Below are 22,264 nucleotides of genomic sequence, written 5' to 3' on the forward strand. Positions count from 1 at the left end.
AAGCAGTTTACATATATTCAGGTACTTATTTTGTACCAGGGGCAATTGAGGGTTAAGTGACTACCCAGAGTCACATGGACCTGCTGTGTTGGGAATCGAACTCTGTTCCCCAGGATCAAAGTCTACTTCATTAACCACTAGGCTACTCCAAAGCACCATTCTTCCCTCCACACACGTTCTTAGTCCTTTTTTTCCCACAAAATTCCCAAGGAGATATATCTTTCTCAGTATCCTCCCGTACCCTTGGTTGCAGGAGAAAGTGCCTAATTTGTAGATAGGAGTAAAATGCCTTTTTATCAATATGATAACTAGTTTGAAGATCAGTAAAAGAAGTGACCCCTCCATCTTTCCAAAATTGCCCTAAGTATATTCCCTCAGCAGAAATGGGTGAATGAGGAATAAGCATACTTAAAAGACAATCTGGTTTGAGTCCTTAAATATCCAACTCTGTGGTCTCTGAGTTCAGATTTTGTCATTGTTCTGAATAAGATAAGAAAATACAGTGAAACACCACTAGTATGTGCACCGTTATTGTGCGGGTCCAGATAGCAACATGCCTGCCTCCCGATGATGCTAGGTTTGTACATGGGACTCGTTTATACGCAGTACAGTACAGGGGCAGACTGACTGGCTCCCTCAATCCCTTCCCCTGACCCCAGGTCCAACGCTCCATACCTTAAATCCTTTCTTTACCCGAGTCTTTGGCAGTGGCAGCAATTCACACAGGTTGTCTGCCTGAACTCGGAGTCTGCTCTCTTTTGTGCCCTGCCCCCTTCTGATCTAACTTCCTTCTGCAAGGGGGGGGGGGAGCATAGCAGAAAGCAGGCTCTGAGCTTGGGCAGACAGCCTGTATGAATCACTACCGAAGGCGTGAGCAGGGAAAGGATTAAAGGTAGGGAGCGCCGGACCTGGGGCTAGAGGAAGGGTTGAGAGAGGATATCAGTCTGCCTGGCCTAGTGGTTAGGGTGGTGGACTTTGGTCCTGGGGAACTGAGGAACTGAGTTTGATTCCCACTTCAGGCACAGGCAGCTCCTTGTGACTCTGGGCAAGTCACTTAACCCTCCATTGCCCCATGTAAGCCGCATTGAGCCTGCCATGAGTGGGAAAGCGCGGGGTACAAATGTAACAAAAAAAAAAAAATATCAGTCTGCCTCTGCCATAGTGTAAAGAGTAAAAAAAAAAGGTACCCCAGTCTCTGGGACTGCAAACTGCAGCCCACCTTTTGAGTAGGACTTACGTTTCCCTTATACACAACCAGTAATATGCAATTTCAAGGTCTTTGCCTCCCATCTACATGTACTATCGGTGCTTCACAGTATTATTGAAGTGAGTTGACTTCCATATGTAGGAATTAGAGGAAAGTAGAGGTATCTAATAACTCAGGCTCTGACATATTAAGTAAATTTGAATAGCTACTCTCTAAATCAAGAATATGATTTTGTAGAGGAAGAACAGGTATTCTTATGAGACAAAGACAGAAGAAATAGTTGAAGTCTATATATGTCGAGATGTTTGTGACATTTGGAAAGCTATGCTTATTCTTTGCAGCTGAAAAGAAAGGAATTGGGGGTCAAGAATATATGTTAATCTCTGTGTGGGCAAAAAAGCTTTCCAATGACTTAATGGAATGGGACCAGATTTAATGTGGGGAAAGAACTGAGGAAAAGACTTTAAGCTTAAAAAAAAAATACCCCCTCCCAATCTCCCAGTGCATTTCTACAAGCAGGGAATTCTTTCTTTCAAATTGCCTCCCCTCTTTGGTCACAGGCATGCAGAGACAACACAGCCACATACTGTACACATTATAGGTACTCACATACATATCCACACACACAAAAGGGGAGAGAGAGGCATGCAGTGCATACTTTACTAGGCATGCATCTCCTTCACCTTACCTTTGCTGGGCTGACTCTTAGTGGTTCAGATGTGTTTGGTTTTCTTTGTTGTACATTCTACTTAGAAAAATAGTGACTAAACCATATAGGACTAGATTCTATATATGACACGTAAAAATTCGGCTAAGCGCATTCTATAGAGTACGCCTTAATGTAGGCATACTTTATAGAATAAGCCTAAATTTCCACGCTGTTTATAGAATGTGCTGGTACCGACAACTAAATTTAGCTGCAGGAAGTTACGAGAAGTAAAACCAGGTGTAAATGTAGACGCAGACAGGGTGTATTCTGTAACAATGTGCATAGTTTTTAGTAACGCCCACAACCACCCATTCCATGTCCATGACCACGCCCCCTTTTCAACTACACAACTTAGAATTTATGCGCAGCACATTATAGAATACACTTAGTTCTGTGCGTAATTCTATTAATGCCAATTAGTGTCAATTGCTTGTTGGCACTTAGCGCTGATTGGCTTATTAATCAATTAGGTTATGCACACTGTTATAAAATACACTTCGATTTCCACATGGAAATTTCGTCTCAATATATAGAATCTTTTTAATGGTGGTTATGTATGGTGACATCTAATGACTAAGCCACATGGTTTGCTGCCAGTTGCTGTGTGTACTGCCATCTAGTAGTTTGAGAAGCATGGCAATAGCTATTGCTTTGGGGCAGTCACAAACTGGTTAAACTGTAAAAATCCATCCTTTCAAATCTGTTGACAGTGACATTTAATGGTTTGATATATTACCACTCTTGCTTTCATATTATTATTCTTTGAAAATGATTAGAATGTTTTGAAATTGCATCTCTCCTCTTCCCTCCAAGTCATACAGACACACACAGACCACACATACACAGCACAGAGGGATGGGAAAGGAATCTATGCCCTGCATGCCTCATCCACTTGTTAGCTTTTAGCATTGGAGTAGCAGGCATTGCAATAATGGAAACAATATTTTAAATGAGATAATTTGAGAAAAGATTATATATTGACAAGTAGCTGTGAGAAATAATTAGAAATTGAAAAGCATCTCGATTTTCTGTTAGTTTTCTTTATACATTTATACATATATATATATTTTTTTACTTTCAGCACATAATCAAGTTTCACAGAGCATCTAAAGCAAACAAGAAGCCAGTTCAGTTACCTCGGGGAATGGTGAAATCACTGTTATATCAGATTCTAGATGGCATTCACTATCTACATGCCAACTGGGTTTTACACAGGGATTTGGTAAGTCAATTCTTAGCTGAAATTGAATTTGGTAGAAAATTTCACAGGAAGAGAGGCAGGTTGTCTTGACTGATTAAAAATCTTAGAGTCCTTCACAGACCATTGCTATGTAGCAATAATGTATTTTGGTACCTTTTATACATTGTTTCACACTTTGAGCCTGCTAATATCTAACGTGCAGGCAGCCTTTTTGTTTTTGCTCACACCTTAAACTACAAGCTTGGTTATACTGTATTATGTAGACATATTGCTGAGAGAACCCAATTTTGGAAAAACAATTTTCTAGTTTGTACCAAATTTTGCCTTGTATTAATTCACATCAGTGTACCATAAATGGTTTATTTACATATTTATTTAACTTCTCATATACCAATTAATTTTTTTATATGTTTGCTTGATAGTTATATTTTTAATTTCACGGACAAGGTGATTAAGCAGGTAAAGTAGTGAGACTATCAATTTAACCTGCAAAAGGGCAAAGTACCTCTTTTTGGCTAGTATCATTTTCATCCCCCTTTAGTCTCTAGGTTATCAAAACTTGCTATAGCTGGGACGTTGGTACTATGAAACACAGAAAATCCCATACTTGCAGGAAAGATTAGTACCGTTGTAAACCAAAACAAAATAACATGGTGAGTCCTACAATGTTAGCTCCTGCCAGTCAGAGAGTGGCATTTTGAAGAATTGTTTGTAAGAGATGGTCTCCCAGTCCTTGAGGCCAATGAGAACTCCTGGAGCTGCTTGGACATCCCATGGGAGAGTTTATAAAATAAGGTACATGGAGAAGGAACAAAATTGACAAGCTAAAACATCAGCAGCATCAAATATTATATTCAGTTCTGTTTGCCCCATTTCAAAATGGTGTAGTATAACTATTAAAAGTTTAGAGAATGATGAAAAAAATTATAAAAGTGATAGAACACCTCCTTTAGGAAGAGTTAAACAGGTTAGGATTTTTCAGCTTACAGGAAAGACAAGATGGAATATGATAGAAGTCTATAAAATCTTGACTAGGGTGGAAACACAAAAATGAGGTCACTTCATGAAACTAATGATCAGTTGATCAAAAACAAATTTTAGAGAACTTACTTTCACAGAGTTCGTAATTAAACTATGGAATCTGTTTGTAGAAGATGTGATCAGGTGATTAACATGGCATGATTAAGCAGGAAAAGCCCATAAAGCATTATTAGACAGGTAGACTTGAGAGCCATTGCTCATCTCTGGAAATGAGCCATAAGAAATAGATCTACTTTTTTGGGATCTGCCTGTACTTGTGACCCAGAGTGATCACTGTCACAGACAGGAAGCGGGCTTGATGGACCTTGGTCTGAGTCAATATGGCTGTTCTTATATTGTTAACTGGAGTGCTAGTGAGATGAAAGTTACTTCAAAACACTAAAACAAAAACGGGTGGGAGGAGCAAATGGGAGGGAAGACAGTAAAGCATATATTTATTTATTTTTATTTTATTGCATTTGTATCCCACATTTTCCCACCTATTTGCAGGCTCAATGTGGCTTACATAGTATTGTTAACATAGTTATTCCAGTATATTAGGTATAGTTAGTATTGTGTAGAGGTTAATTAGGGGAAGAAAGAAGAAGGAAGGGGTTTATAAGGGTATTTATAGAAGGTGGGCTTTCATAACTGAATGTGTTGGTGAAGTGGATTAGTGGGGCTGTAGGTTCTCATTGTAGGCCTTGTTGAAGAAATATGTCTTCAGAGATTTGCAAAAGATTGTTGTTTTGTTGATTGTTTTCAGGTCTGTGGGTAATGCATTCCATAACTACGTGCTCATGTAAGAGAAGGTGGTGGCGTGCATCAGCTTGTATTTTAGTGCTTTACAGCTGGAGAAGTGCAGGTTGAGAAATTTGCGAGATGATCTTGTGGCGTTTCTGGGAGGTAGGTCCACGAGGTTTAACATGTAGGTTGGGGCGTCTGCGTGAATGATTTTGTGTACAATCGTGCAGATCTTGAATGCAATGCGTTCCTTAAGTGGGAGCCAGTGAAGTTTCTCTCTTAAGGGTTTTGCACTTTCATATTTAGTTTTTCCATATATGAGTCTGGCGGCTGTATTCTGGGCAGTCTGGAGTTTTTTAATAGTCTGTTCTTTGCAGCCAGCGTACAGTGCATTGCAGTAGTCCAGATGACTTATTACCATTGACTGTACCAAGGTACGGAAGATGTATCTCGGGAAGAAAGGTTTTACTCTTTTGAGTTTCCACATGGAGTAGAACATCTTTTTCGTAGTGTTTTTCACGTGGTCATCAAGAGTGAGGTTTCGATCAATGGTGACTCCAAGAATTTTCAAGTTTTGTGAGACAGGAAGAGAACAGTATGGTGTGGTTATGGTGGAGAAGTTTTTTGTGTTATATTGTGAGGTAAGTACAAGACATTGTGTTTTTTTCTGCATTAAGTTTTAGTTGGAATGCATCTGCCCAGGTGTGCATTATTTGGAGGCTTTGGTTGATCTCGTTGGTGATTTCATTTAGATCATGTTTGAACGGAATGTAAATTGTGACGTCATCTGCATATACGTAGGGGTTGAGGTTTTGATTGGCTAGAAGTTTGGCTAAAGGTATCATCATTAGGTTGAATAAAGTTGGTGAGAGGGGGGATCCTTGGGGTACTTCACATTCAGGTGTCCATGGGAGTGATCTGTCCGCGTTCGTTGTTACTTGGTATGATCTTGTGGTCAGGAATCCTTTGAACCATTTGAGAACTGTGCCTCCTACTCCTGACATGCAAAGGGTTAGTAAAGTTCTATTCCTTAGCGCAGGCAGCAGATGAATCTATTAACTGGTGGGTTGTATCCATCTACCCGCAGGTGGAGATAGATGAGATAACTGATTTAAGTGAGTGGTACTGAATGACCAGCTCCTCCATAGGTTAGTATATCTCTATCTCCAGCAGGTGGTGGACGTTCCCTTACCAGCTCCTGGATTTCCTCTGCTTTGGGACTCCTTCTAGGCTAATTTTTATTAGCCAGTTGAGTGTGGGGGCGATTGGTTGGTGGTGCCATCCTTAGGGGCATACTTCTGTGGGGTCCTGTGCCTCACCCCAGGTCTCCTTTGCCTCTGTGCCTGGCCTGATTGCTACTTCCTTCTTCACAAAAAAAAAAAAAAAAGAGAGAGACGAGAGGTTTTGAAAGCCTGAGGAGGCAGGAACAGCAGATTCACTTGTGTTTTCGGTCTGTCTGTGCAGCAGTTTCATTCTGGAATGTCTCCTGTGTGATTTCCTGCATTGGGTGAATGAGCTGTTTTAATTTCCCTCTCCTCAGGGTGGGCAGCGATATGGCTGCTGAAACAGTAAAGAGATGCTCCCGCTGCAGAAAGAAGAGATCTGCAGCGGGGCTTTGTCTGACGGGGCTGCTCTAAACTTTTGCCATCTGATTCCGCGCCCGCCACGGAGTCTTTATCCTGTACTGATGGCATGGATTCACACGCCATCTTGTCTTTGCCTCCCAATGCGGCTCCCATTGGTCAGCCGTCGGCGGTTTTAGAGCCGTCATGCGCGGCAGCGCAGTTTCCTAAGCAGTCTGGAGAGTCTGTTTTCCCTGTCTCGTTGCTAGCTGGGAACTCCCTTTCTGGGACTGGAAGTGCTGGACAACCCCTTTCCCTGGAGTTTGTTCTTCTTTTACACCAGGCCTTTCTGTTAAAGAAGGCTGGTCCTCAGCCTACCCTGCAGGGTTCCTTGCTGCCTGTGAGTGCCTCTATTTTGGGTTTTGCTCAGAATTTGAGTTCTGATTCTGACAATCAGGCTCCGAAGAGAAGAAGGACTTCTTCTCTTTCTGAAGCGGCCTCTTTGGTTCCTGGTTCCCCTTTGCCTTCTGTGGCTTCGTTTTCTGGTGGCGGATCAAGCGGACAAATATGTTCTCCCAAAGGTTGATGCTTTAGTGACTGCGGTCACAAAGAAGACTACTCTTCCTATCGAGGATGGTGTAGCTCTCAAGGACATGCAGGACTGTCACCTGGAAGCATCTTTGAAACGTTCCTTTGAGGTTTCCGCCTTGGTGCTTCAGGCTGTGATTTGTAATTCGTATGTAGCTAGAGCATGCCTTAGTTGGCTTCACCTGGCGCAGGAACAAGAACCTCATGAAGGGTTATGTTTGGAGTCGGTTGCTACTCATTTGGAATCTGGCTTAGCCTATTTGGCTGACTCCCTTTACGATTTAGTCCGAACTTCTGCTAAACAGATGGCGCTGGCGGTTTCTTCTCGCCGTCTGCTATGGTTACTCCATTGGGCAGCAGATTTGGCTTCAAAGCAGCACCTTACTCAGTTACCCTTTCAAGGTAAGCTTCTCTTTGGGGAGGATTTAGAAAAGATTGTTAAAGATTTGGGTGACTCTAAAGGTCAACGCCTTCCGGAGGACAGAGTTCGGCCTGCTTAGCGGACTGCTGCTTCTCGACCTCGTTTAAGAGAGGTACGACAGTATTGTCCTGGTCGTCCTGCAGCTAACTTTCAGCAGAATCGTTTCTATCAGCGCTCTTCCTTTCGATGTAATAAACAGTCCTCAGTCTCCTCCTTGCGCCCAGGTACTTCCACTAGTCCTGCGCAATGATGGGGCGCTGGCCCATTCTTCCTTTACAAGGATTGGGGGGTCGGCTAACCCTCTTCTACGAAGAGTGGGCCAAAATTACCTCAGATCAGTGGGTTTTGGACATTATCAAAGAAGGGGATACAAGTTAGAGTTTTCCTCTCCAGTAGGAGCCATGATTTGGGATTTTTTGGAATCTCGGTGTGCTTCTGCCTCCAAACGAACAGCAGTTGAGGCCACTCTTCACTCTCTGTTGGATCTCAGAGCGGTGGTCCTGGTGCCGCCTCGCAAAGTGAGATCTGGACGGTATTCTATTTATTTCGTGGTGCCTCAAAAAGGTTTCTTTTGGCCCATTCTCGATCTCCGCAATTTAAACCAGTTCTTAAGCGTTCGGCATTTTTGCAAGAAGACTTTGGTCCATTGTGGCAGCAGTCCAGCCGGGAGAGTTCCTCACGGCTTTGGATATCAAGGAGGCATACCTTCATATCCCCATTTGGCCTCCACATCAGCGGTTCCTGCGCTTTGCCATTCTAGGTTGTCACTTCCAATTTCGGGCAATGCCCTTCTGTCTCGCCACTGCTCCATGGACATTTTCCAAAGTCATGGTGTTAGTAGCAGCATTCCTGTGGAAAGAAGGTATCAGGGTTCATCCCTACCTGGACGACTGGTTGATTCAAGCGGACTCTGTTCAGGACAGTCGCAAGGCCACCCAACAGGTTCTTCTAGTGCTACAGTCCTTGGGATGTGTTGTCAACCTCCACAAGAGTCATCTAGTCCCCTCTCGGCAGTTGGACTACCTAGGAGTTCAGTTTGACACGGCACTGGTCTGGGTCTTCCTGCTAGAGGAGCGGGTCATCAAGCTTGATTCTCAGATTTCACAGCTTCTACAGTTGAGTCCCCGGGCCTGGGACTACATTCAGGTCTTGGGGCCCATGGCAGTGACCCTGGAGATGGTCCTGTGTGCCAGAGCTCACATGCGACCTCTTCAGGCCTCTCTCCTCTGCAGATGGTCTATGGTCTCTCAGGATTATCAATGCCGGTTGCCATGGCTTCCCCGGGCATGACACAGTATGACCTGATTGTTTTCCGGCCCCCACTTGCGGAAGGGAGTGTCTATGGCAGCTGCGCAGTGGGTGGTTGTAGTCACGGTTGCCAGTCTCTCTGGGTGGGTGGGGGGCTCTTTGTCTTCACCGTGTTGCCCAGGCAACTTGGTTGGTGAGGAAGGCTGTTTGGCCAAGCAATCACCTGGTACTCTGGGCAGTGTTCTTAGCTCTGCAGGAGTTTCGGTCCTTGCTGACGACGAAGGCAGTTCGAGTATTTTCGGTCAACACGACAGCGTTGGCTTATATCAATTGTCAGCGGCTCACATCACAGGTCACAGCAATGTGGAGGCGGATTTCCTCAGTCGACATACCCTGGATCCTGTGAAGTGGGAACTGTCCATGGAGGTGTTCCGGTAGATTCATCAGAAATGGGGCACTCCGGCAATGGATCTCATGGCGACTCGGATCAACACCAAGGGGCCTGTTTCTTCAGCAGAAGAAAATAACCCGAATCTGCAGGTCTAGTTGCTCTTCTTCAGCTGTGGCCGGAAGTCACTCTTCTGTACATTTTTCCCCCTTGGCCCTTGATTGGGCGGGTTCTGTTGTGGATTGCTCAACACCTGGGCCGAGTCATCCTGGTGGCTCTGGATTGGCCCCGGCGCTCTTGGTATGCGGATCTGTTATGTATCCTAGTGGAACTGCCCTTCCGACTTCTGGATCAGCTGGCTCTTCATCAGGGGCCGGTTCAGATAGAGGATCCCTGCCGCTTTGGTCTTACGGCCTGACTATTGAGAAAGAAGAGCTCAATGTATTATTGTAAGCCACATTGAGCCTGCAAAGAGGTGGGAAAATGTGGGATATAAATGCAATAAATAAATAAATAAATTGCACAGGCTGCCAATTCAACCAAGCAGCTGTTCAGTATAGTAAACAGCCTACTGCAACCCCCACAACAAAACCAGCCTGCCCAGTCTAAACTGAACTGCAATGATTTTGCTGCATACTTTGCCAACAAAATTAAGTCTCCACCAGGATTTGCAGCAATCCCACCCAGTGCCCAACCAGTCAACCAGGGGTGCACAAACCCGCCCCCCTCCTAACAGAAATAGATGGAACACTTTTAACCTAATGACATAGGAGAGCCTTGACAAAATCCTAAGAGACCTTCGACCAACTACCTGCTCCCTCGATCCCTGCCCATCAAAGATAGTGCAGCAGGCAAGTATGGGCCTTATAGAAGGCGCCGCAAAAATTGTGAGCACCTCTCTTTCTAGTGGGCAATTACCAACAGCATTAAAAAGGGCAGTGGTCCCCCTCTGCTGAAGAAAAACAGCCTTGACCAGGACAAACTTGAAAGTTACAGGCCAGTATCCAACATCCCGTTTCAAGGGAAACTCATAGAACAAACAGTCTGTGTTCAACTTAATGAATGGCTAGAAAAGAGTAACTGGCTAGATCCATGTCAATCTGGATTCAGACCTGGTTATGGAACAGAAATGATCCTCGTATCCCTGCTAGATGATCTTCACAGAAACCGAGACAAGGGATATGCATTGATGTTAGTACTGCTAGATTTCTCAGCAGCTTTTGACACTGTGGATCATGATATCTTGCTAGCATGACTGACAGAAACAGGTATCAGTGGAACAATACTTGCCTGGTTCAGATCCTATCAGACAGGCAACAATCCATAATGATTGGTAGCAACTCATCACCACCATGGACACTGACCTGCGGGGTACCACAAGGATCGATACTGTCACCTATTCTGTTCAATATCTACCTCAAGCCACTAGCTGAGCTGATTCGGTCAATGGACACTAAGTTCTACATCTATGTGGATGATGTGCAGCTACTCATACCCATTGAACCTGACTTACCTACAGCCTTGAATAAACTGATCACTTGTCTAGCATCAATTCAAGAACGGGCTAAACACAACAAACTTTGCCTGAATCCAAGTAAAGCCGAGCTTCTCTGGGTCCCTAACACAAGTGGATACATACCTGACATCAAAATTCCTTTTGGGAAGTATGAACGCCCCCTGAAATCACAAGTCAGGAACTTTGGAATACAGTTAGATTCAACACTTACTCTGATTCCGCAAATCCAAGCAACCTTCAAGAGCTGTTTCTACTATTTGCGACAGCTACGCTGCCTCTCTCCTTAAATCGAGAAGGTAAATCTGATCCCAGTTGTGCATGCCATGGTAACATCAAGACTGGATTACTGCAATGCATTATACAATGATCTGACTACAAAGGGCCTGCACCAGCTCCAGTTGATTCAGAATGCAGCAGCAGCAAGACTCATAGAAAGTTGCAAGCAATGTGACCACATCACACCATTTTTGCAAAAACTTCATTGGCTACCAGTACAATACAGGGCTAAATTTAAAACTCTGTCTGATCTTCAAGGCCCTGAAAAGAAATGGCCGCGAGTATCTGAAGAATAGGATGATCCTCCACACACCGCCAAGGACACTAAGGTCCTCCCAAGGACTTTCACTATCTACACCCTCTCCAAAAGACATTACACAATGTGATACCCGCAAGCGAGCCTTCCCCAGAGTAGCCCCCACACTCTGGAATGCATTGCCTGAAAGGCTCCGCTTAACACAAGACTATCTCTATTTCAGGAAGCAGGTGAAAGCTTGGCTCTTCAACCAAGCCTTTAATGGAAGAAGTAACTTACTTGTTAGTCTCACTCACACACACAAGGATTGACTCGGGCTGCTCATACTGCAGCAGGACATGTTTATCCACTCCTACCCTAGCTGAGATAATATTTAACCATCTCTCTGACCTAACGTGCAACTTTTTTCAAATCAATCACCTTACTTTTTCATTCTAACTACTTTCTTACTCATCTATATGTTACAACTTTGCCTTACCCTTCACTACCAATTATAATGTTCTAGTACATATTGTGTTGTCATTGCAAGTAGTATACCATGCCATACTTTGTATTGTTGTTAGAATATTTTTACTGCTCTAATTGCCTCCTGCTCATGTTCGATCTATTCTTACTGTACACTGCCTTGAGTGAATTCCTTCAACAAGGTGGTAAATAAATCCCAATAAATAAATTAAATATTCAGATATGGTCATTTCTACATTATTGCAGGCTCGTAAACGATCAACTTTGACTGTGTATGCTCGTGTATGGTGTACCTTTGTGGCGTGATGTGAGGCCCGAGTGTTGTCTCCCTTTCAGGTGTCTGTGGCTCAGCTCTTGGCTTTTTTGCAAGACTGTTTGCAGAAAGGATTAGGCTGTAACTCGCTTCGAGTTCAAGTTGCTGCCTTAGCGTGTTTTCGGGGCAGAGTGTCCGGTTCCTCCCTGGCTGCTCATCTGGATGTGGTCCACTTCTTGCGTGGAGCTTTCCTCTTCGCCCTCCTTTCTGACTGCCCTAGCCGTCCTGGAACCTTTGAGCCGTTGCATCTGGCTTCAGAGAAGGACCTCACCCTTAAGACTGTATTTTTGGTAGCCATGGCTTCAGCACGTAAAATCTCTGAGATTCAAGCTCTTTCATGTCGTGATCCTTTCTTGCAATTTTCGGAAGCGGGGGTAACATTACGGACTGTGCCTTCCTTTTTGCCGAAGGTTGTCCCGGCCTTCCATCTTAATTAGCCTCTTTTTCTTCCTTTCAGGAAGAGGATTTTCCCTCGATCTTCTGAAAGCTTCATCTTTTGGAAGTGCGTCACGTTCTTCACTACTTGAGGATGTCTAATGATTTTCGGCAGACGGATCATTTGTTTGCACGGCTTTAGTGTGGGGAAATCTTGCCTGACCAATTTACTTTAATTCTTTGAAGGAGTAAACAAACATGTGGACAAAGGGAGCCGGTTGATATTGTGTATCTGGATTTTCAAAAGGCGTTTGATAAGGTGCCTCATGAAAGGCTACAGAGGAAATTGGAGGGTCATGGGATAGGAGGTAATGTCCTATTGTGGATTAAAAACTGGTTGAAGGATAGGAAACAGAGAGTGGGGTTAAATGGGCAGTATTCACAATGGAGAAGGGTAGTTAGTGGGGTTCCTCAGGGGTCAGTGCCAGGACTGCTGCTCTTAAATATATTTATAAATGATTTAGAGATGGGAATAACTAGCGAGGTAATTAAATTTGCTGATGACACAAACTTATTCAAAGTCGTTAATTCGCGAGAGGATTGTGAAAAATTACAAAAGGACCTTACAAGACTGGGAGACTGGGCGGCTAAATGGCAGATGACGTTTAATGTGAGCAAATGTAAGGTGATGCATGTGGGGAAAAAAGAACCCGAATTATAGCTACGTCATGCAAGGTTCTACGTTAGGAGTTAGGGACCAAGAAAGGGATCTGGGTGTCGTTGTTGATAATACACTGAAACCTTCTGCTCAGTGTGCTGCTGCGGCTAGGAAAGCGAATAGAATGTTGGGTATTATTAGGAAAGGTATAGAAAACAAGTGTGAGGATGTTATAATGCCGTTGTATCGTTCCATGGTGCGACCGCACCTTGAATATTGTGCCCAATTCTGGTCGCCGCATCTCAAGAAAGATATAGTGGAATTGGAAAAGGTGTAGCAAAGGGCAACGAAAATGATAGCGGGGCTGGGACGACTTCCCTATGAAGAAAGACTAAAGAGGCTAGGGCTTTTAAGCTTGGAGAAGAGACGGCTGAGGGGAGACATGATAGAGGTATATAAAATAATGATTGGAGTGGAACAGGTGGATGTGAAGCGTTTGTTCACGCTTTCCAAAAATACTAGGACTAGGGGGCATGCGATGAAACTACAGTGTAGTACATTTAAAACAAATCGGAGAAAAGTTTTCTTCACCCAATGCGTAATTAAACTCTGGAATTCGTTGCCGGAGAATGTGGTGAAGGCGGTTAGCTTGGCAGAGTTTAAAAAGGGTTTGGATGGTTTCCTAAAGGACAAGTCCATAGATCGCTACTAAATGGACTTGGGAAAAAACCACAATTTCGGGAATAACATATATAGAATGTTTGTACTTTTGGGAAGCTGCCAGGTGCCCTTGACCTGGATTGGCCGCTGTCGGGGACAGGATGCTGGGCTTGATGGGCCTTTGGTCTTTTCCCAGTATGGCATTACTTATGTACTTCATATAATCAGATTTCAATCAACCGTATCTGGTCCATTTTTGAGCCTATAACCTCCACTGAGATATGTCTACTGTAGTGAAGATTTTTATAGTCTTTCTTTGCCTTAGATTGCTGTCTTAATTACTTTAATGTCCACCTCCAAATACACTATTCTGGATAATATCATTAATTAATGGGATTTTGAAGCATGGCCATTTTCCTCCTGTTGTGGGACAGATAGCACTTGCTCCTATCCTTAAATCTGAGGGCTTAGATATTTAATTGCCTTCAAGTTTTAGACCAATTGCAAGTATTCCTTTATTTTCAAAACTGGTTGAGGCAATAGTAGGGTTAAGGTTGTCATATTGATACATTTTCTTTTCTTCATGTGTCTGTCTGGATTTAGAAGCCAACATAGCAAGGAATCTTTACTTCATATTTTACTTACTAAGATTATAATTGCTTTAAGTCAAGATAAGCAGTTAGTTTTGCTATAATTTGACATTTCTGGGGCTTTTGATGGTAGATCATGCATGTTTACTGGAACGACTGGCTGAGTGTGGTATTATTGGTTAAGTATATAACTGAAAATATTTTTATTTACTAAACCAAAGTTACTGTGTATTGAAAAATGTTGTTAAATCTTCAACTTGGAAAATGGTTTGTGGGGTCCCTTAGGGATTTCCACTTTCTCCCCTACTTTTTAACATCTTCATAAGTATGTTAGGTAATATCTCGTTGACTGCAGGAGCTTGCTTCTTTATGAGGATGATATATTTATTTTATTTCCTGTACATAATCCTGAGACGACATTGCTTGCATAGATAAAATAAAAATTTGGGCAAACAAATGCTGAAGCTTAACACAGATACAACTAAGATTCTCTGATTTAGCCATCCCTCATCCACCATATCTGCTTCAATCCCGACACACATTCCTTGGGACCTAGGGGTCATTTTTGATTTGACATTGTCTTTTGAACCCCATATTAACAACTTAACTAGGAAAATATTTTACAAACTTAGGCAACTGAGACTGATCCGCTTTTCTACAGTTTTTGCAACCACATCCAAAGCGATCTATCTGGGGCAGCGGAGGGTTAAGTGACTTTACCCATTGTCACAAGGAGCTGCAGCGGGAATCGATCCCACTTCCCCAGGACCAAAGTCCGCTGCATTAACTGCTAGGCTACTCCTCCGCTCCGTTCCTACTTTCATGAAGAACATTTTGTTTTAGTTGTTCAATCTATGATTCTTTCTCAATTAGACTGTTGCAACTCTGTGTATCTTGACATTACACAAAAATTATACTCAAGTCTTCAACTACTGCAAAATACTGCAGCAAGATTGTTTTTTAAATGTAATATATGATAGGGTTACTCCTCTTTTGCGTAAGCTTCGTTGGTTGCCACTTAAAGTCAGAATTGCGTATAAAATGTCATGCCTAGTACATAAATCTTTCATTGGGAAAGCTCCTGTTCATCTCTGTAGTATAGATTACCATCTAAACACACTTGCAGAGCTAACAATCGTCTACTTGGTTTTCTTTCAGTAAAAGGTCTTTTATTTAAGAAATATTTAGACAGTTCTTTTTCCTTCCAGGCTGCCTCTACTACTACTACTACTTATCACTTCTATAGCGCTACAAGGCATATGCAGCGCTGTACACCATACATAAAAGACAGTCCCTGCTCAAAGAGCGCCTCTGTTTGGAATTCTTTGCCTTTAGAGGTTAAGTTTGAAGCTTCTTATGAAAAACTTAAAACTTTTCTTTTTGATAAGTGTCTATTGGATGGATTGAAGTAAGTTCTGTTTTATAAAAAACAAAAATATAAGGGAATTCTGCAAAGCCCTAAACACGTATAACCACACCAAAAAACAAATAGTAGAAAGTACTGGTAAATACCTGGAAACAATTTTCTTCTTTTATTCATAATACTAGCTGTTTAGCCCGTTAAAATGGGCGAGATTTGTGTTTTGCAAAATGTAATAATTTTCACCTCCATCCATCCATGTCCGGCAAACCTCCTCTCTCCCCTGCCCTCCCCCCCCCCCCCCATGTCCAGTAGCCCTCCTGTATCCCCTGGCCTCCCCCTGTCCACCAACCATCCTCTTTCCCTTGGCCTCCCCCCCCCTCCCCCCCCCCCCCCCCCCCCGTCCACCAACCCTGCTCTCCCTTGCCCTTCCCCCATGTCCAGCAACCCTCCTCTCTCCCCTGCCCTCCCCTCTATTGATCCATGTCCAGCAACCCTGCTCTCTCCCCTGCCCTCCCCTATATCCAGCAACCCTCCTCTCTGCTCTGCTCTCTCCCCATGTCCAGCAACCCTCCTCTCTGCCCTGCTCTCTCCCCATGTCCAGCTACCCTCCTCGCCGCCGCTCCCTCCCCCCCTCCGTGCCGGGCCACCTGCACTGACATGAGAGCTTCCAAACGGAGGTGAGAGGCGCTGTCATGTCAGTGCAGGGGGCCTGATACGGAGGGGGGCGGGAGCAGCGGCGGCGACTTCGGGGATGGGGGGTGGAGGTTGATGCGCCGGCGATGTTTCTTCGTCTCCAGGCGGCAGCGGCAGTTTCCCTCTCTGTTCCGCTCTCTGACATCATCACGTCTTGACGCGAGGGCAGGACAGAGAGGGAAGTCTCTACTGCGCATTTGCGGGTGAGTCGGTCACTTGTCATTTATATATTTGACTACACAAAAGCAAAAAAAAACTTTGGGAGGAAAAAGACCTCAGCAGATTTTAGGCATTAGGACTTGTGATGCTATAATGTTCTAACAACCCCCATTTTTAATCATAGGCCAAAAAGCCTCCAGAAACATGTTCATTTTGCAGTCCAATCACATTAACATACAAAGTATCTAATGCAAAAATAATCACTTAATAGAGTCTTTGAAACTGTAGCATTAATAAAGTCTTTGAAACTGTAGCAATGATCCGTTGCACAGAGACCTATTGGAACTCTTCAGGCAAAAAGACTGCCCATCTTTAATAACTTTAACAGTCTTTGTATTATTCATGGCAACTTACAGCAATCCCAATGAGGACCTCCGTTTCATGAAAAGCTTTTTCAAGGGATATCAAAGTGCTTCAGTAATGTCACTAGAACCATTCCTCTATCTGCCAATGAAAAAGAGAAAATTCAAGCTAAGATGGACATTGTTAATCAACATTAAATCATCCTATATAATAATTTGCAACTCCAACATTCTATGTCTGGATGCGTGGGTTCGTAACATCCATTCCCATTCATTGCCCCGCCCTCGCGTCAGAACGTAATTACGTCAGAGGGTGGAACAGTGAGGGGGAAGGGAATGCTGGAGGTGAGATGATGTCAGGAGGAGAGAATCGCGGGACATTGAGGGGAGGTAGGGCAGGGCAGAGGAGAATTGATGACATGGATTTGATGGGAGGACAGTACAGGAGAGAATCGCGGGAGACGGAGGGCAGGGAAGAGGAGAAATGAGAAGAGCCCTTAGATCACAAAGAGTAGTTACTGCACACATGTCTTTTTATCATTGTGCTCAGGGCAATAATAATAATAATAATGTCTCTCACAGGCTTCCTATCTCTGTGTTGAAGACAGTGATAATGTCTCTGCCAGGCTCACTGTCTCTGTGCTTGGGGCACAGATGTCTCTCCAAGACTCACTTGTCTTTATGCTTGAGGAAGTGATAATGACTCTACCGAAGCTCCTTGTCCCTGTGCAGTGATAATGTCTCTCTCGGTCTCCCTGTCACTGTGCTCAGGGCAGTAATAATGTCTTTCCCTGAATCCCTGTTGGTGTGCTGAAAGCAGTGATAACGTGTCTCGACAACAAAAGGAAGAAAAATAATTTCATTTTCAATTTAGTGATTGGGATATGTCAATTTTGGAAACAGCAAACCCATAGGTACAATTTGTGCAGCCAGCTGACATTAGGGGAGGTTAGCAACAAACACAAGACAGGCAGCGAAATAAGGGTGAGGAGAGCACACGCCCCATGGCGTAGGCTTACCTTGCTCGCCCAGCGCCGTGTGAAAATCAGAATGGCCACGATGCAGCAACTAGCGGAAAAAACTGCCCGTTGACGTCAACAGTCCAGCGCTGGTACAACTGCATCGTAATCAGCATGGTGGCAGGAAGCGGGCGAGCGTGGTACTCGCCACTGATGTTCCGACTCCTGCGCCGAACGAACTCTATTGTACCCACTCCGTCTCTCTCTCTCACTCTCACACACACACAAGGGGAAGATAATAGGTTTCCACTCGGTCTCTCTCCCTGTCTCACAGGGATTCATACTCTCTCTCTCACTCTCTCTCTCACACATACACACACTCTCTCTCACACACATACACACTCTCTCTCTCTCTCTCTCACACACATACTCTCTCTCTCTCTCTCTCACACACACACATAAACTCTCTCTCTCTTTCACACACATACACTCTCTCTCTCTCTCTCTCTCTCTGTCTCTCTCTCTCACACGCACACATACACTCTCTCTCACACACATTCTCTCTCTCTCCCCCCCCCCCCCCCCATAAGTATTGCCATACTGGGAAAGACCAAAGGTCCATCAAGCCCAGCATCCTGTTGCCAACAGTGGCCAATCCAAATCACAAATACCTGGCAAGATCCCAAAAAAGTACAAAACATTTTATATTGCTTATCCCAGAAATAGTGGATTTTCCCTAAGTCCACATTCTATCTCTGTCACACACACACACTCACTCTCACATACACACTCTTTCTCTCTGTCTCTCTCTCACACACACTTTGTATCACACACTCACTCTCACACACTCTGGCACACACACACTCACTCTCACATACACACTCTTTCTCTCTGTCTCTCTCTCACACACACTTTGTATCACACACTCACTCTCACACACTCTGGCACACACTCTCTCTTACTCTCACACATTCTCACACACTCTCTATCACTCTCTTACACACACACACACTCGCACACAGGCGAATCGTAGGATATGGATGGCATGGGAAGCAAGAGAAGGAGACGACATAGGAGAAGAGCACTAACTGCTGAGGAGCAGGTTGAAGCTAAACAGAAAAGAGCTGAAGCACAACGAAAAAGGCGTGCAGCTCTGAGTGAAGACGACAAGGCACATGAAAGTCGACAAGCCATTACAAAGAAGAGGTCCAGGATACAAAAGATGACTGATGAGGAAAGTGCAAGTTACAGACAAAGAATGCCGATTTAGAAAGGCACAGAATTGCTAAAATGATGTACGAACAGAGACAAACACACAGAACAAAGCACACTGGTATACAACGCAAAAGATTAGAAAAAATGACAGATGAACAAAGAGCGACAAATAGAAAAAGGAGAGCATATTTAGAACAGGAAAGAATTAAACAAATGACAGAGAAACAGAGACAAACAACCAACCAGCAAAGACGAAACGATTTAGAACAGCAAAGACTTGCAGAAATGATGGATAAGCAACGAAGAACGACTACACAAAATGTAACAGCTACAGCACAATACAGAACTACAAACACAGGAATTGCAATAACAAACTGTCTCAATGAGAACGAAACTCAATACTATAGTTGTGGTCCAATGAACGCAGTCTGTATATTTTGCAATGCAAAACATTTTCACAATGAAACACCTTCTGATAACCTATTTACACAGTGCTGTAGTAAGGGCAAAGTACAACTTCCAGGAATTAGGTACAGTGAATTAATGCAACAGCTTCTCTCCAAGGAACATGAATATTCTAAGAATGTTTTACAAAGCATTAAGTCCATTAATATAGTTCATTAGCTTTTGTCTCTGTGGGAGCTAACATTGCACCACCACCCTCATATGGCCGTTATTGTTATCAAATTAATGGTACTATTTACTATAGAACAGCAGCACTACATCCTCCAAATGACAATCAAAGACCAGATGAAGCAGCTGTTCAGAGACTACAAATCTCACCGAATGCACACATCAACCATACATTAATGAGACAATTAAGCCATTTTATGGCATGGGAAAATCCATTTGCAGACACATGCAAGATGCTGTATGAAGTAGAAAATGAATGCATATGTGAAGCTCAACGATGAAGAATAGAACCTCCAACAGTTTCAATGGCCATTGGTCAAGATCGCAAAAATGATCCAAGACGATACAATGCCCCCTAGAGCCAATGAGGTGGCTTTCATTTTTCAAAATACAGATGGGGAACCACCCTTACATAGAGATCTAATAATACACTGCCGAAGCAAGCCAAATTAAGAGAACAAAACTGAGAAAATCAGTGTGTTGGACCCCAATCTAGAACCAATGGTATATCCATTACTCTTTCTATATGGAGATCAGAGTTGGGGGATACATATTCCTTTGTCTAAACAACCAAAATGTATAATGCACCTGCATCGCAAAGCAAAGAACACAAGAGTAAGAGTTACACAAATGCAGTACTATGGGTACCGTTTGGCAATAAGAGATGAATTCAATCCTTTTCTTAGTGCAGGAAAACTAACGAAACAATATTTTGTTGATGCATATATTAAAACTGAGGCAAACAGACTAAATTATATTCAACAAAATCAAAAACTCTTAAGAGCTGAAAAATACTCCGGGTTTATGGACCACCTTGCAAGTGAAGCTGCAAATGGAGGAGTTACACCTGGCCTGGCGTTTATTTTACCATCACCATTTGCCGGCAGCCCAAGAAATATGCATCAAAATTATCAGGATGCAATGGCAGTAGTTCGCAAATATGGCAAGCCAGATCTGTTCATTACTATGACCTAAATCCCAAGATGGGAAGAATTACTCAAAATCTAAAAAAAGGTCAGGCACCAGAGTTTCGACCTGACTTATTGGCAAGGGTGTTTCATTTAAAACTAAGAGTTACTACACGATATATGCAAAAAACACATACTTGGTGTGCCTCTTGCAAAAATTCATGTAATTGAATTTCAAAAGCGTGGTTTACCTTGCGCTCATATACAGTGGCGTTCCTAGGGGGGCTGACACCCGGGACGGATTGCCGATGCTCCCCGCCTCCCCGGCGAAAGAACCCCCCCCCCCCCCCCCCCCCGGTGCACGCCGCTGTGCACAGGAAGTGCACAGGAAGTAACCTGTTCCGGGGCAAAGGGTGGATGAAAATGAAGAGCCAACAGGCACGCGGCACCCCCCCCTCCCCCCAGCGGCGTGCACCCGGGGCGGACCCCCCTTGGTACGCCACTGCTCATATATTATCTTGAAAGAGGAACATAAGCCGAAAAGAGAGGAAATAATTGACCAAAATAGTATGTGCTGAAATTCCTGGAATAAACAACTTTCCACGTCTGCATGCAATAGTTGCTAAACATATGATACATGGCCCATGCAGTGACCATAACTTAAATTTTCCCTGCATTCTTAATGGGAAGTGCTCTAAACAGTTTCCAAAACCCTTCCAAAATGAAACTATTGAGAACTGTGATGGATATCCTAAATACCGCAGAAGGGATACTGGTGTAGGTACACTCTTAAATGGAAAATTCATTAATAACACTTGGATAATCCCTTATAACCGTTTCTTACCTTTAAAGTACAATTCCCATATAAATGTAGAAGTATGTGCATCTATTAAAAGTGTCAAGTACTTCTTTAAATATGTCTATAAAGGACACGATTGTGCCAATGTGGTTATTCTCCGAGGACAAGCAGGCTGCTTGTTCTCACGACTGGGTTGATGTCCACGGCAGCCCCTCAAACCGGATGAAAAATCTTGCGGGAGGTCCCGCACGCAGGGCACGCCCACTGCGCATGCGCGGCCGTCTTCCCGCCCGTGCGCGACCGTTCCCGCTCAGTTTTTCGCTTTCCGCGCTGGAGAGAGACGCGTCTTCGTCCCTCTCCGTGTCAGCCCCAGAAAACTGATTTGCGGCCTACTCCACGCTTTTACTTTATTTCTTTCTTTTCGCACACCCCCTTATTAAAAAAAACAAAAAACAAGTTTTTCCTTTCCTTCTCTCTCGTCGAGTTTCTTCGTGGGGTCGCCTCGTCGCGGCCTTTACTTCCTTCGCGCCTTCTGTCTCGCTGCACCCTACGCCTGGAATAAACTTCCTGAGCCCCTACGTCTTGCCCCATCCTTGGCTACCTTTAAATCTAGACTGAAAGCCCACCTCTTTAATTTTGCTTTTGACTCGTAACCACTTGCCTCCACCTACCCTCCTCTCTTCCTTCCCGTTCACATTAATTGATTTGATTTGCTTACTTTATTTATTTTTTGTCTATTAGATTGTAAGCTCTTTGAGCAGGGACTGTCTTTCTTCTATGTTTGTGCAGCGCTGCATATGCCTTGTAGCGCTATAGAAATGCTAAATAGTAGTAGTAGTAAATAGTAAAATAAGGTGATAACTTTTTATTGGACTAACTTATTACATTTTTTTTGGCTAGTTTTTAGAGGCCAGAAGCTCCTTCTTTAACCCTCTTTTTACAAAGCCATGCGGTAATGCTGACACAGCTTATTCAG

General features: G+C 43.7%; 1 protein-coding gene across 2 annotated transcripts in view; it reads left to right on the top strand.

Annotated features, from left to right (window-relative positions):
• Positions 1-22,264, top strand: part of CDK8 (cyclin dependent kinase 8) — a 422,329-nt gene that overhangs the window by 147,876 nt on the left and 252,189 nt on the right. For both annotated transcript variants that reach the window (XM_030200323.1, XM_030200322.1), the window contains exon 4: positions 2,998-3,138. In XM_030200323.1, coding sequence (XP_030056183.1) covers positions 2,998-3,138 — 141 coding nt within the window. The remainder of the gene's footprint in view (positions 1-2,997; positions 3,139-22,264) is intronic.

The sequence above is a fragment of the Microcaecilia unicolor genome, chromosome 4 (genome assembly GCF_901765095.1).
Source record: "Microcaecilia unicolor chromosome 4, aMicUni1.1, whole genome shotgun sequence".
NCBI classification, from domain to species: Eukaryota; Metazoa; Chordata; class Amphibia; order Gymnophiona; family Siphonopidae; genus Microcaecilia; species Microcaecilia unicolor.